General features: G+C 28.2%; 1 protein-coding gene across 7 annotated transcripts in view; it reads left to right on the top strand.

The window, feature by feature from the left end:
* The first annotated feature begins 12166 nt into the window (after positions 1–12166).
* The window catches only part of LOC122716526 (collagen alpha-2(IX) chain), a 333714-nt gene continuing 329714 nt past the window's right edge, over positions 12167–16166 (top strand). For all 7 annotated transcript variants that reach the window (XM_043939686.1, XM_043939704.1, XM_043939724.1 and 4 more), the window contains exon 1: positions 12167–12607. In XM_043939686.1, the coding sequence (XP_043795621.1) occupies positions 12597–12607 (11 nt within the window). In that variant the 5' untranslated portion in view covers positions 12167–12596. The remainder of the gene's footprint in view (positions 12608–16166) is intronic.

The raw sequence follows: 16166 nt of genomic DNA on the forward strand, positions 1-16166 counted from the left end.
AAATTAACGTGATTTGGAATAGATATATGATTTTTTTTTCTTATTTTCATTTATTCATTTTTAATAAATAATAGTGCATTTTTTTATAAATAATAGTGATCAATGTTTTATACTTTTATTGTCATTTATATCTTGAAATTAAATGTTGATATACGTATGGAGTAATATTTCTAGTAGAGTTATATAATATTAAGATATAATTTAATTTTACTTGTAGCTTCAATTCGTTGCATCGATTTAAAATTTTGTTTTCATGTTTTTTTTTCATAACAATTAATGATTAAATATTTTGCAAATCTACATCACAGGGAAAATTTTGCATTGATTTTAAATATATTTTTACGTAAAGATAGATTATGGCTAGGAGGTTTTTATTTTGAAACATTAGTTCCAAGCGACAATATCTGGGAAATCATTATTAGTTACTATGCAATTCATAATCGTAATTATAAATTTATATGAAACGTAGCTAATTGGTTGCGTACGTGATTGCATTGATTACTACGTAGGTTTTGCATTGATCAGGTTTTTATTGAATTTAATATATGAATATTATTTATATATTATTTTGATTTTTAAATAATTAGGATCGTCTATTAGTTTATTTCAAAATAAAAATCTTATACGAAATTTTATGTTTTTTTTATGTTACCGAAATTATTAATGTTTTTCCGAAATAATTTTGGTTATTTCTATGTAACTTCTATATAATTTTCTTCCTCTAGTTCGCATCGTATTCATCATTATATTATGAATACATTTTACAAGAATAAGATGAATATAATTTCTATAAATCGTAGATGTGCATTTTTCTTTTTTATGATCGGTTTTTCAGATTTGGTAAAGCATTAATGGTCGATAATAAAGAACATTATCATAACTACAGAGTAGAGGTTTAATAGGGATATATATTTCTGTTTATGATAGGAATTAAATATTAATGCCATCTCGTGAATGCTTTTAGAAAGATCATTTTTGAAAGATTTCTCCGATATTTAGAAGATGGCATTGTTGTTAAATTCTATTATTATTTTTATCCTTTTCCTTCTATTTAATGTTTTTGTTTCTTTTGTTTCATGTAAACGGTACTCTGGAGATGGCGCTGATTTGATCATTTTTATCCCATCTGTCCCTTTCTCTCGGTATTTACTCTTATTTACGCTTGGTGAATTCATATATTTGAGCGACAGTTTCGAAATTTAAATCTTCATATTTTCTCTATCAATATTTAATTTCATAGATTCATAATTGTATAATAAATCATTTATTTAATTATATATAATAAGTAATTATATCTATCTATATTTATGTTCAATTTTTTTTTATTTTTATATATAGAAAGATTTTTTTTTTATTTTTTTCTTTAATCTTACGTCCTAATTTTTTCCCCTTGTATATAAAAAATAATATTTAGTAAATATCATATTTATTTTCGATATTCATTTCCGATAAGAATATCAATATCATTTTCATTTCATATTTCATCCTTCTTCAATTTGAACGAAACAAAATTTTCCCTTTCGATTCTTTGAAAAATGATATTTCGAAGCGTCAATTCTCGCACCCTGAAGACTCGCGTTTCTCCTCGCCTGCAATCGGAAATTCCCGCGTCTGCACACGACGTTTCGCCTTTATTAGAGCGGTCGGTCGTGGCGCGAAGCGACAAATGTTTTCCCGGTCCGGTTGACGCCGCGTGGAATTACTGTGGGGTGAAAGAGCGAATGCATTACCCTTTCTGCCGCTCGTTTCACGATTTCAATGATTTCAATTAACATCGAGCTTCCCCTCGTGGCAACAGCGTGCTCCTTGTCCGACGGCCCTTCCCTTGTTTGCGGCCTTCAACGCACCTGGATTATATTCGTGGCGCGAAACATTGTCAAATACACGCGTCTCGTGTTACACGCGGATTTTCGCCTCAAATTATGTAACGTGGAATCAAAGTCGGTGGATCATGAGTGTTGATAAATTGTGATTTTTGAATGACGTTTTGAAAAATAGCAATAGGAAAATTTTTATGTTTAGGAGAAGTGAAAGATCGTTGACAACTGATGATATTCGATCAACACAATTTTATCACGATCATAATTATAACAATAATGTAAATAGAAAAAAAATCGATATAGCTATAATTAGCAGAGGTGTTCCAAATTTTTGATCAATTTGTGTATTAATTATGATGCTATATATCATATTTTAAAGTTTATATATTAATCATGATATTATATATATATCATATTTTAAATTACAGTGAATATTAAATTAATATTTATTAATTTTTATAATAATTATTAGATTTGTATAAATAATAATTCAAAGATTGAAGAAGAAGACTTGATTAATAGATTGATTTTTGTGTTGATTGAACAGATTTATTCATTTTCAAATATAATTATCTACGTTAAAAATAAATAGGTTAGTTTATTTTTGAGAACAACATAGAATAATAGAATTATAATACTTGTATGTATTTTTTAAAGAACTAAAATTTAATTGATTCGTAAGAAACTTGTACGAATACTATTAACTGTTAATTTAAAACCATCTAACGCATAGTTGTACTGTAGAGCGCAATAACTGAACAGCTGCAATTATGCTTTAACCACAGCTACTTACAATAATTACTATCTATTTGCTCGGCAAAGTAATGTCTTAATAATCGTTTCAGTATTAAATTCTTCGTTTATGAAATACGTAATTATAATACTTAATTAAAACTGTTTAACCGAGAAAATTTTAGAAAATATAGGAGACAAAAATACAGCAATAGATTTAGATAAAGAAGAATAGCATTAGATAAAGAAGATACAGTTAAGAAATTAAGAAAGGATATCGAAGCAGTAAAATTATAAAAACTTATAGGATACGATAATATAATGTTCAATATTATTAAAACATTCTCTGTGAAATTGATTAAAACGCGTAAATTAATTTAAAATTAATTAAAATTAATGATAAAAAGAAATAAAATGATTGCTTTAAATGTTATATAAAATTTGATACATCCTGTATGAAACGCGCATTGTGCTTTTTATTTCCATTGGCTGCAACCGTTCCTGATAATACGCGACATAGCAACATTCGCGATAGAACTTTCATATCTCATTAAATCCCATTTAAAAAGTCGGGCATCAATGCGAGAAAAATCGCGGACAAAGGAATGGAGTGGAAAATCGTGATTCGATCCGATAGAGTGAATTCCGATCGTGCACGAAACGTTTAACAACGGAAGTATACATACGTGTATATATGTGTGTATATGCGTACACTCGATCGTAAAACTGGTTTTCGAACGAGCTCAATTAACTAACCGCACGGTGATTTACATCGGTTCATTTGGTTATCTAGTTAGCCGGGATGAAAGACAAGTGAAAAGAGGAGGACGATGCACGATACATATTTTCTAACTGGACTCGCCAGATACCGAACGGCGATTCAAAAGTCAACCTTGAACACCCGTCGGATATAGAAATGCATCGGCTAATGCTGTAATCGTGGCATGCTCGTAGGTACAGTCAACCCTTTATTACACTTTGCGACAAAATGATAGCACTTATGATTTTCAATATTTTTCGAGACTAATTCTATTTTAATGTAAAATATCTCTTCGAACGATTATCTTATACTTTTATATTTGTCAAAAGTTTGAAATCGGTTGCAAACATCGAATTTTCTATTAATTTTGTTGATGTTAATACGAAGTTAATTTTATTTGATTTTATAATTTTTACGGATTTTTATAGATTGTATATAGAAACAAAATTGAAATTAAGAAAATTTTAATTTCATTTTTTTTAAACTCTGTGGAATATAAAAGATGATTTTAAATTTTTGCTATGTTTATATATTTATTACAATAATTATTAATAATTCTCGAACATATTCTCAATATGTGCAAAATCATCTTACAAGAAACATCTACATTATACGAGGGTTGACTGTACCTACTACTTTTAAAGTACCATGACCAACATAGCGATTAACTTACTTAGAGTAATAAATCGCAGTCGTGAGATACGTGGAATGAGCTAGAAATATGGAATTTTATCTGTGATCGAATTCCACGTGAATTTGATATGCCTCATTAACTTAACTCGTTAACTGGTTAGTACATAATAATATAAACTTTTTTTTTTTTTATAAAAAGAGAATGAATATATCAACATTTGTCGAATAATTTTAAATTTAATTTAAAAAATATACATAATGTAAAATTAATTTGATATTTATTCAATAATTTTCAATGTACAAATTTGTTTATACAAACAATTCAAAAAAATATCTTTTAAAAATATCTTTATTCATCATTTCAAACACTATCTTCCCCGAGAGAGCATGAAATCAACTTCGCCACTCGATTCCTTTAATCGTATCGTAAAAAATTCAGATCCACGCTCCAGTCGATCTCGCCGAGCACTATATCAAATCCAGTACACATATGTTACTGGATAACTCGTTTCACGAAGGCTGTTAAAGCAACGAGTGAATTACGCGTTTCACAGAGAATTGTTAATTAACGAATGTGTCAAATTTAAGCATGGACAACAACACGATGCTTTCTGCCCCGTTTCCTCGTTTTTCTTCATTTACAAATAATCTGTTAAATATATCATTGAGAGTCGTGGAAGGAAAGGGATGAAAGAGAGGCGGCAATTGAGATTCGTTTCTATAATAGTCCGTTTATTCAACTCGTTTAACTTCCTTGACGCTCGATCCGAGCTTAACGTGGCGTAAATTTTTGGCGGTAGCGATGTTGAATTCAGATTCGTTTTCCGTTGAAAAGACGGCTATTCGCGCCTCGTGGAATATTAATTCGCGGTTTCCACTTCTCCTTATTTCGTAATATTACTGTTGGTAAAAGTTTTATTGGAACTCTGCTAGAGAATTTGTAAACGATGTTTGAATAAAACATTTAGTTTGCTTTAATGGAATTTATATATAGGATGTTTTGTATATAAATTCGTGTAAAAGATATCGATTTGAAGATAAAATTATATGAGGAAAGATTTGTGTAAATCGATTCGAAAAGTTCGATTTTGTGATATTTATCAATCATGAATTAAAAAAGTAGAATGGAATGGAATTAAAGTAGAAAAATGAAGAAGTAAAAATTAGAGTGTAAATTATTTTTAGATTTTATAAAATTAATTTTTAAACTATTTTGTATAATTTTCTTTATTCTATTTCAAATCTAATTTGAATTTTCTTTATGAATTTGTTTCATTTCCCATATTTTGTTTCACTCTATTGTATAATTTAAGCATGATAAATGGTCTAGAAACATATTCAATATAATAAGAAATGGAAATGATTTTACTTTAAAAATTTCAATTTTCATACAAATTCCAATTCCAATATTTCAATTAGAATCAGAACAAATAAGATACGCCAATATTAACAACAGTCTAATGTCCAAACTTTTAAAATAATAGAAAAATGAATGAAATTATTAAATTAATTATTAATTATTGTTATTAATTATTATTAATTATTATATTAATTATTATTAAATTAATACAAATTAAGTTATAATAGAATTCTTGTTTTCAAAAATCATATCGAATAAATCCAAAAATTGTAGTTGTTATAAATGCATTGAATCTTTCCTCTAATTTTTATCTAATCAATCGATAATCTATAAAAATATATAAAGTTTGAACAAACAAATACAATTTATGATTTACAAAAAAATAAATTTACCCAAAATTATTTTTACATCAAGATCTTTAATTATTTCATCGAAACGATTGATCGATAAATCTAAATCGTTCTGTAAAGCGACATGTCGATGATTTTAAACAAGTTTAGATAGAGCAATCGACGCGTAATTAGACGTCGCCACGTTTGATGTCCAACACCCTCGGATACGTTCATTACGATCTTCGATCGCGACACGAGAAAACAATATATAAACCCGTCTGTCCACGATCATAACTGCATCGCCGCTTTTATAATGCTCGATTATTCAGTCGTGCCAACTGTGGAGCAATGTTATTAATAAACCTCGGGGTACGGTGTTGCGCACGATCGATTGTTGGTAGGCAGACATCGTTTGTCCCCCGATAAAGAATTCCAGTCAGCGACGATGCGAAAGCGAATCGCGACCGGTAATATTGTTTATTAGCCCGTACACGGTTTGATGGTGAATTGATTAATCAGGGAAGAGAAGGGAGAGGAGGGAGAGGCGATTCTTTTTTTTTTTTCGGCAGAGATTTGTTTGTAGCGGATCGATATAATGTGAAATTGTCATTCCTCCGACAGTTTGAATTTGACGGGCCAATGGCGTCCCATTCAATTTTGTTCCGTCGTTGATCGAATCGCGGAGAAGGAAGAAATTTGTCGTAATAGAAATGTTACGAGACGTTTTTTATTTGAGATAGAAATTATTACTGATAATTATTAATAATATTGGATAGAAAGTTGTAATAGTTAGATAATTATAGGATGATATCATTGAAAATAATTCTTTCTTTGGCCTTGGAAAATTTATTTTGAAAATTCATATAATACATATAGAATATTAAATTAAAAATAAATAGATGAAATAAAAATTTATTTTGATAAATTCAATCTTGAAGTACGTGTATGGAATGCTAATATAATTTGCGATAGAAATATTAGAACTTCGTTATCAGTCGTTATGAATAATCATGAGTTTAAATTCGGAAAAATTTCGCAGAAACGTTTGAAAATGTAAATTTGATTGAATAAATTAGAGTTAGAATTGTCAAAATCTTTATTCATAATATTTAAAATAAAAAAAAATAATATTTTAGTAAATAAATAATATTGGAAATAATCGATAATAAATATTAATATTTTAAAATTACGCCAAAATTATTTTTGTCACGCAGCTCCAACAGAAAAAATAAAAATAATAGATAGAAATAGATAGAAATTTTAACAATACAATTTTTGGACGTGTGGTAAAACAGAAAAGATTACAAATCATCATATTTATATAGTATAGTAGTAAAAAGGAAGCTAGAAATAAATTTTGAAAGATGAATTTACGTCAAAATTGATGAGAAAATGATCGTTACACGAGATAAATCTTTGTTTGTTTTTCACATGGATTTCTTTAGACGAAAACACTGAATTGCAATAAAGACTTATTGTTTTCGAATGAACATCGTCTACCGGAGTTTTTACGAAATTTTACGAAACTGGATTGACACTGTCGTTCATCTAAATAAAGAAAACAAAAGTTTTTCATCAAGTCTGATTGTCCCATTGATACAATTGTTCAGCAATAAAAGATTTTAATCACGACTGATTTAGCTGGTGTCGAATCAATCGTAAAATGTTCCCTTCCAATGACATTTCGTATTGTTATTATTGCTCGTGCGTTTGATTTAAATGATATTTTTTGACATTCTAAAAATTATCCTTATAATTTAATAGAAAATCTATTTTCAATCTATTTAAATTATTCAATATAAGATAATATTTATAAAATAGAATTTTTTTTAAGTTCATTTCATTAATTTTCTATATTATTCTGTCTAGAATAAAAGTTAATGTTAATCTTAATGTTAATTAAATTTAAATTCAAATATTTCGTATTTTATATTTGATTAAAAAAAATTATTCTATTAATTCTATTTTATGAATTTATATAGATGACGTTTAATCTTAAAGGTAAAGTTATCGAAATATTTACTTTATGAAGTAGGGCATTCGTCTGTGAAGAAGCATTTCTCAATTAAATAAAATAATGAATTTATAAATGGAATTAATTTCATTTTATTTTATCATTTCATGTTTATTCACATCTTAAACGAAGGAGTCTTTGAGACGATAAATTGTTATTTACTTAGAAAATCGATCATCCTTATGGTACGTTAATTCCATCTTTCCAGTGTAATAGATTAAAAAAAGTCTCCACACCAATTCTGCATCACTGTCAGGTATTGAAAGTCATAACTTCACAATTCTTTATGACCTACATGCTTGAAATCTCGACAGTAGCATGTAATAAATAACACGACAAAAAGTTTGAATTGCATTCTTCGTATGCAGTTCTGGTTCTTTACCAGATTTAAAAATGTCAAATTTCATGCGTATCAAAAGAATTATTCAAGTGTTTTTTTTAAATTTATTTTATTTTTTGGCAAAAAAAAAAAGAGAAAAAATTCTAACTAATAATTTTTAAAAATTTTTGATATTATCTACTAAGTTTTTTTATTTTATCGTGCTTTACTTTTTATATTCTGTCATTCTATTTAATCCTCTTATGGTTTTCTACTTTTCTGCGATCGTTTCATCTTTCATTTCCTAATTTTTAAAGTACGAAACCCTTATTCTAAATCTTGTTTTCGCGTCTTTTTCAATCTAACTATACAATCGTTTAAAAAATTTCTTTTAAAAACAGAAAGAAATTTTCTCTATAACTAAATTTTAAAATATTTTTCGATTAAAAATATATTTTTAGTAATTTTTTCATCCACATTAAATTTAATAAATAGCCTTTTTTCATAGGGTTAGTAAACTAGTAATTGAAAAAAGAAATTTTAAATTTATAAAATATTATATTTTTCATTTTTTCATTCAATATTAGATTTTACAAATAAATTTCCAAGAAGAATAATAAATTTCCTAAAAAAAGCTTTCAATATTCATAATCAAATAGATTTTCAAAAATTCTTTAATATTGTTTCCATAATTTATATTTTATGTTTAGTTAAAAGTAAATCTTTTAATTAAGTAGGGCATTGTTACGATTTTTTCGAAAAATTGCATTTAAATTCTTTTATAATCTTCATTAACATTTATAATATCACATTTAAAAATTCGATTAAAAATAATTACCGCGAAGTAATTATCGATATATTATATATCGACAGTCTTTGGATTAACAAGAACGAGTCATGGTGACGACTTCCGTTGATTTGTATAACAATTCTATCACGAGAGTTTAATCTTTCGGCTGTAAGAATGAATGGTGAATGTGAAAACACAAGATTGGGAGCGCGAATGATGAACTCCCGTTATAGAATTCTGATTACAGCAACGAGACTGGCGGAAAAGAGGAGGCTTGTTTCCCTATCGGTTCGAGTATACACGTCATATCCGCTTTTGAATATCTGTTCCTTCGTTTCAGATTATTTAACGAATTAATTTTTCATTAGAACGATAATTTTTATCGCGTTTTTATTAAACTTGTCGAATCGGAAACGTTTTCATTCATTTCATTAATGAATGATGAATGATTGGCATAGTAATTGATCTGTTAAAACGATATTTTAATATTGTATATGAAAATTAAGCTTTGTATATAAGCTTTTGAAAATTAAATTTTTTTAAAAAAATAGTTCTTTAATGTTAAATTATTTTTAAATTATTATTTGGCGATAAAATATGTCAAAATTATTTTTTAGATAAGTAATTTTGATATTTTTTAATAGTGTTTTAGTAATTAATAAGGAAGAAAGTTTTATGTTACGATAATATATAATTTTTGTTGAACTTTTGTTTCATTTTTAATTCATTATGTTGATAAATTAGAATAGATTGAAAATTCCAAATAGAAAATAAAAATTTCAAAGAAACAAACTTCAGTATTAGAATTGATGGTTAATCGTATGTGTTGTCGATTTGCATATACGCAGAATTATCGAACAATGTTTCTTTGATGTCAGTTCTTTGAATTATCAGCATTCTCCATTTTAACGTTTGATAGACAGTTTTGATTCACACATGCAAAGTGGTTGCGAAGTAGCGCAAAGAACAGACCAAATGTTATTATATGGCGCCTATGGTTTTATTGTTATTATTCGATTACTGCTCTCACATTGGAACAGCACAATAATTATTTCATCACATGTTTTCCTTTGATTGTTCTGTCAATACATATTGACTTCAAAGTGCATTTTATAACGATGCAAATCCAATTATTAATTTTAATTTAATATTCTAAAAATTTGATTCAAACGATTATTTCTAGAATATTTCAATTTTGGAATTCACTCAAACATTTTAATTTTAAATTTTATAGTGGTAAATTGTAAAGAGAATGATATAGCTCCGTTAAATGAACGTTTTTTCTATTATATTTGAAATAAAATTGTTATCATTCATAAAAATAATTGTGCGAATATTTAATTTTAATTTGAAATTTTGTAATATAACCTATTAAGATTTTTATAATAATTTTAGTGACGTTTCTTCGTATTTCATGCCATCTAAGGTTTTCATGCATACATTAGTAGTCAAAAGTTTGAAGCTACTTACTTACTTAATGAGAAGGAACTTGAATTTTATAATGAAAAAATCAGAGACGAGAACTTTTATTTAAGTTTTAATACAATACTCTCAAATCCTCTTATTAAGTCCTTTTATTATTATTTGCAAAAGGAAAAATATGTATTATATTAATACCATAAAAAATCTACAAATACTTAGTGAGCTATATTGTTCTCTTATTTCGTTTTGTTTCATAATCCCTGAATATTAAAAGTGATCTCAAACTTTTAAGAGATAATATCATCTTATTAATATTCCAATTCCATTACGAATAAAATGATTCATTCTTATTAATTAAATAAGCATTACGGTTGTCATCTACTTATAGATGCTTATATGTGTCACGAATCATTAAGTACTTATAATGATAATATAATAAATATCTTAATAAAATTATTGTAATTAGAAATATCTTTATGATACTTAAAATTAACAATTATAATAACAATAAATATTAACGATTATAAAATTCTCATTAACTTCTTAGTCGTATCTCACTTTTGCATTTATCAATGATTGATTTATTTTTGTTGTTAAAGTAAGCAGTTCACAATAATGCACTGTTAGCTAACCGCAGTTATCATCACTAATTCTTTGAATTGCATTTATTTTAATCTGTTAGGGGTCAACTATGTATTAACATGAAGTGATGATTAGTAATTTTTTTTTTCAATCAATTTATATTATGATATATATATATATTTTTTTTAAATATTGTTCATAGGAAATAACTTTTGTTAGCTTTTTTTGTCTAGATAGTACAATATTGGAAGAATAGAAAATTCTTGAAATCAATCAAATCTATTAAATATTATCGTTTTTTTTTTCGATCCAATCGTATTTTTCTTTCGTTAGAAAGATTTCTTAGGTTTGGAAACATTTAAGAATTATTATTATTCATAAATAATAAAAGAGTAATATTAATAAATCACTTTAATAAATATCAAATTAATAACATCCGAAATTGTAAAATAGAATTAAGAATTTTTTATATATCCGATTGGTTCATAAAAAATCCAAACTATAATAATTTTAAAGATAAAATATATTATTATCACAATATCTCTTTTAACGAGTTAATCCAAAACCAATGCAATAAAATTATCATTTCATTTCCTTCTTATAATTAACATATACACAAATATCAATGAAGCCACCAAACGTATAGTGGTTACACACTATAACCGATACCATCGATTTCCCATCGATCCAGGATATCTCGCTTAATTCCTTCCAACTCCCAAAGCAATCCAGAAAAACGATAAAAACAAAAGGAAAAAAAAAGGAAAAGAGGAGAGAGAAAGTATGAAAACGTGTGGTGCAATTTCGTCGCGGTGGCGGTTTCACTAAAACGGATTTAGCCGGCGGCCGCAAGATGGCGACGCATTGCCCGGCGCCGGGCGTCGTGCCGGTGGCAGTCGCAAGGACGACGCCGTCGCCGCCACGTGGGGAGCGAATTTGAATCGGCCGCCACCGGCTGCTAGCTTCGTCGTAGGCTCCAAGTCACACAGACCTCGCTCGTTCACCACCACGTAACAATCATCACTTTCGTCCCGCTTCATCCGACCATTGATATTTCACTGTTGTCAAACATTCTGACTCCAACTCGTGTACCGGCAGAATGTAAAGCTTGTATATCCGTGGTGAGAACGGTTTACCACTTGTTATTCGTACTGTTACCGAAGCGGGAGAGGAAAACATCTGGAGAAAGAAAGAGACGGGCTTACGTGTATAGCGGTGGAAGAGAGAGAGAAAAAGACTAGATCAGCGTGACGAAGTCTAGTACACGACATTGTGCCAGCAGCCGTGGAGTAGGAGGAGGTTAGGAGGGAGAAAAATCGAGAAGGAAGCGGCAAGTGTCACGAAGGGACTGTTGTCAGTGAGTGGTGGACCGTAGAGTCGATTGGGCTTGTCAGCGGTCGAGACGTGGTCGAGTTTTCGAACGCGATTGGTCCCCGATTCGATCTCGTGGTAAAACGTGGAAAAAAACAATTCGATACGGAAGCGTGTCCGAAATAAGGAATCGATCGAAAGAAGATCTTTGAGGCGGAAGTGCGTTGACCTTGCCTCCCGGTGTGACCTTGGAAATTGGCGCCACCGTCGGCCACTTACAGTTTGCAGTTATCGAGCTGAAATCGAGTGTGTAACACGACCTCGTTGCATTGAACTTCAACTTGAGCTTTCGATCGGTCGATTCGAGCGCGGTTCGGTAGTCGTGAAGTGATCTTTTTTCGCGAGTGTTTCAAACCCTTTCGTGTTTGGAATATTGAAGGTAGAGACGAATAAGGAAGATTTTCCAGGGAGAGATATACGCGGACGAGATTAAACCATCAAGTCGGATGGAATGACTCAATATGCGGTCTAGGTAAATAGAATAATCGTGAAAATTCTCGAAATGGATTTATTATGTAGTTTAATTTGGAATTTTATTTATTATTTCAGTTTGTTTTGAATCCTTTTGCATTTATTGAATTTAATAATATTTTGCGAATAATGATTAATATTTTTTTAATAGAAGATTTTTTTAATCATTGATAAAAATTTCGAGATTATATATATAATCATGATATAGTGTATGTGAATATTTTTACAATATAAAATTAATTAATTTTTTTTATGGATTATAAATTATTAATCATAGTTGTGGCTATTTTATAATACATCGATATATTTTTATTATATCTATGTATTACAATAAATTTAAATTAATTTTTAAAATAAATTTTCATTCTTTTCATAATAAAAGGGTTCAAAATAATTTTCTTGACACGTGCTTTCTATTTTCTACTAAATATAAACTAAAATAGATAGTAAAGTAGATTCAATTGAGATTTCAAAAAATTTAATAAAAGATAGTGCTGTTTAATAAAACGTCAAATGTATCTTTCGCAAGTGATAAACTATTCATTTCGCTGACAAGATTTTATAAACAAGATCTTTGTTAAAACAAGATCTAACTTAATTTATTTCTATGCATTATTTGCATAAAATTGCATTGACACTTAACATTCGAGACAATTATTGATTCTCTTTTCTATAATTATCACAATCTTTTCTCATCTTGTTTCATATCGAAGTTTTTATTCTTATCATTCATAAGAGGCTTTAAGATCAAAACGAAATAAAATATGCCAAGCCTAATCCATAAATATAAATACAATCACACTTAATTTCTAATAGGTATCTTTCTATTTACCTAAATTATAATTGAACGTCTTCGAATATATATCATAAACACGATCGTATTTACAATTTCCAACTGTCTTCCTATTTACCTTTCTAACTTGCAATTAAACAACGAATCGAAGAGACGGATTATGAATCATACGAGAGCGTACGAGCCACAGGTAGGTTTTGAAGGGATTGGAACGCCACTAGGCTGATTTTGCGGTTTCTCACTACCTCGAGTTTTCAACCTTCGTCGAGGGTTGAAACGTAAGAACGTAAGAACGCGTCATGAGTGGTTTTCACGGTTTCTCGTCGTACACTCGTTATCAAAGTATAACCACCTTATGTGGAACGGTTCCTCGCAACGTGATGGTCGTTGGAATCGAAAGAACTGCGACGTAAGGGTAGTTTCTCGCGGTCGTTACAACCGGAAGAACCGTGAGTCGTAAAATGGGAAACGGGGTCTTGAGAAATCGTGACTCGTTCGTTTCTCTGGAAAATCGGATTTCACAGGTGTAACTCGATTTCTTATTTATACATGCATGAATGGAAGCAAAGGAAAGGCTTTCTTCGATTCGGTCATTGACCTCGAAATCGTTTTCCATCCTACCGGTTGCGTTTGCTCTTGCTGTCGCGTGTCATTGATTGCTTTGTCGCTTCGTAATTCTCGGTCTTGCGGATGGAACGAGTTGCCGGTGAAATTTTTTATTCTCTCGTTTCTCTCTTTCTTTCCGTTGACCAACCATTACCATTACCCATTGCACTTTGATCGATGTTTATGCGATTTAATTTACCTATATACGATCCGTGTTGTTGGTGTACAATTTATAATTCGTACGGGCATGAATATGTAAATTCGTGTTTAAAGTTTGGAATGGTTGGACCAACCTTTTCTTTTTTTTCCAGTTACGCTTTGCGAAAATAAATTAATCGTTGCATGCTCGATTAAGAAATTGAGATATATCATATATTAAAAGTTAAAATTAGTAAAAAATTAGAATAAGTAAAGTTTTATGACATATATTCATAATCGTATACTTTGATTAAATGTTACTCGTAAAACAAAAAAATAACAAATATTCATTGTACTATAAATAAAGAAATTTAGGTAGGTGTTTTTATTAAAGATGATTTGATTAATACGAAAATGAATGTTTTATATTCGTGATATTTTTATATAAATAGAAATCGGATTAATTGCAAAAAATCTAGATGATTAAATTTTCAAGTAGTAAGATTTCAAATTTAATGATGATTTTAGTCGATAGTTAAAAATACATCTATATTTCTGATATAATTGGATTTATAAGATATAGATAATTGAATTTTATAGCAAGCCACTTTGAGATTCAATAATAATGACTGTGGAAAAAATCTTTAGATTTAATCGTATTTTTTTTTATACCTATGTTCCTTTATTGTAATTTATGAATGAATCATAAATATTGAAACGAAAAAATAATCTTCTGTTTTTGGAACATTCATTCTCAGTTTAAAATCTCTATGTTCGTTCTAATGGAAATTCAATCATCTATATAATAATATTTCTGTGATCAATTTTCTTCTATCTTTTATCTATTTCATATTTTCTTTAATCTTGTATATTCATTTAATAATTTAATACAGAAAATATGGACGATTAAACGAAATCTATAAAAAAAATAATATTAATGGTCCAGGAATATTCGATATTTTGTGTTAATTAATTTTAATAAAATAATATAATAAAAATTTTTAAAATATATTCAAAATTGAGAGAATTTCTATACTTTTTTTAACAAAGTATTTCGGAGTTGATTTATTTCTGCTTCAATAAATTATAAAAATAAATTAAATTTTATTTTTGTTAACAAATGAAGGAAAAATTATTAGAACGTCATAGGTTGCCTAATTTATTTCGATTTAGAATTATCAATATTATATTTTCGAAAAAGTTTGTTATAGATAAAAGATAGATTAATCATAAGGAATAATTTATAGCAATCTCAATTTACGTATAGAAATTAAAATTCGGTCTTCGATTTTATAAAATATTCCATTGAAGTTGATTCCATTTTAGAAATAAGAATGAATCTAAGGTATATTTTTAACAAACGAGATCACGATATTTTTGTGAACATCACTCGTGACATTTATTTAGTATTCTTTGATCCCACGAGAGTTCTTTGCTAATAACTCTATGAAAGAATAGTTATTAATAGTATTATTTGATTTTATTTCATCTACTTTTATTTTTGGTTGACCTCGTTGCAAAATACATCTCGTGGGAAGATAAAGATCATGTTAAAAAATTCACCGAAATGTTGCATTATTCTTCATGGAGTTCAGAAATATATGATGAATTTCTTGAATTAAATCAGTCACACTCTGAATAATTGTATATTTAACTATAGACTAAAATGTGTGATATTATAATGAGTTCATATTCAAAACTGTTTAACTTTAAGAAAGAGATATCGGTATATATTAGTAAAATTGAATTGAATGAATATAATTCGAAATGTTTGAGAATGTTTGGAACAAATTTATATTTATATAAAAATAATCGAATAAATATGAGGAAAATTTTAAATATTTGAACACGAAAGAGTTAAAATTTTCATTAAAAATATTCTATATCGATTCAATCACAATGAATCATTTAATCCTATGCTAATTAAAATATAATATATATAAATCAAAACATAAAATATTCATGATATTTATAAAAGAAATAAAACTGATCATATTTTAGTTAGTTTTTATCGAAGAAATCA

This window comes from Apis laboriosa, unplaced genomic scaffold (assembly GCF_014066325.1).
Source record: "Apis laboriosa isolate Shangri-la unplaced genomic scaffold, ASM1406632v1 scaffold113_cov153, whole genome shotgun sequence".
Classification (NCBI taxonomy): Eukaryota; Metazoa; Arthropoda; class Insecta; order Hymenoptera; family Apidae; genus Apis; species Apis laboriosa.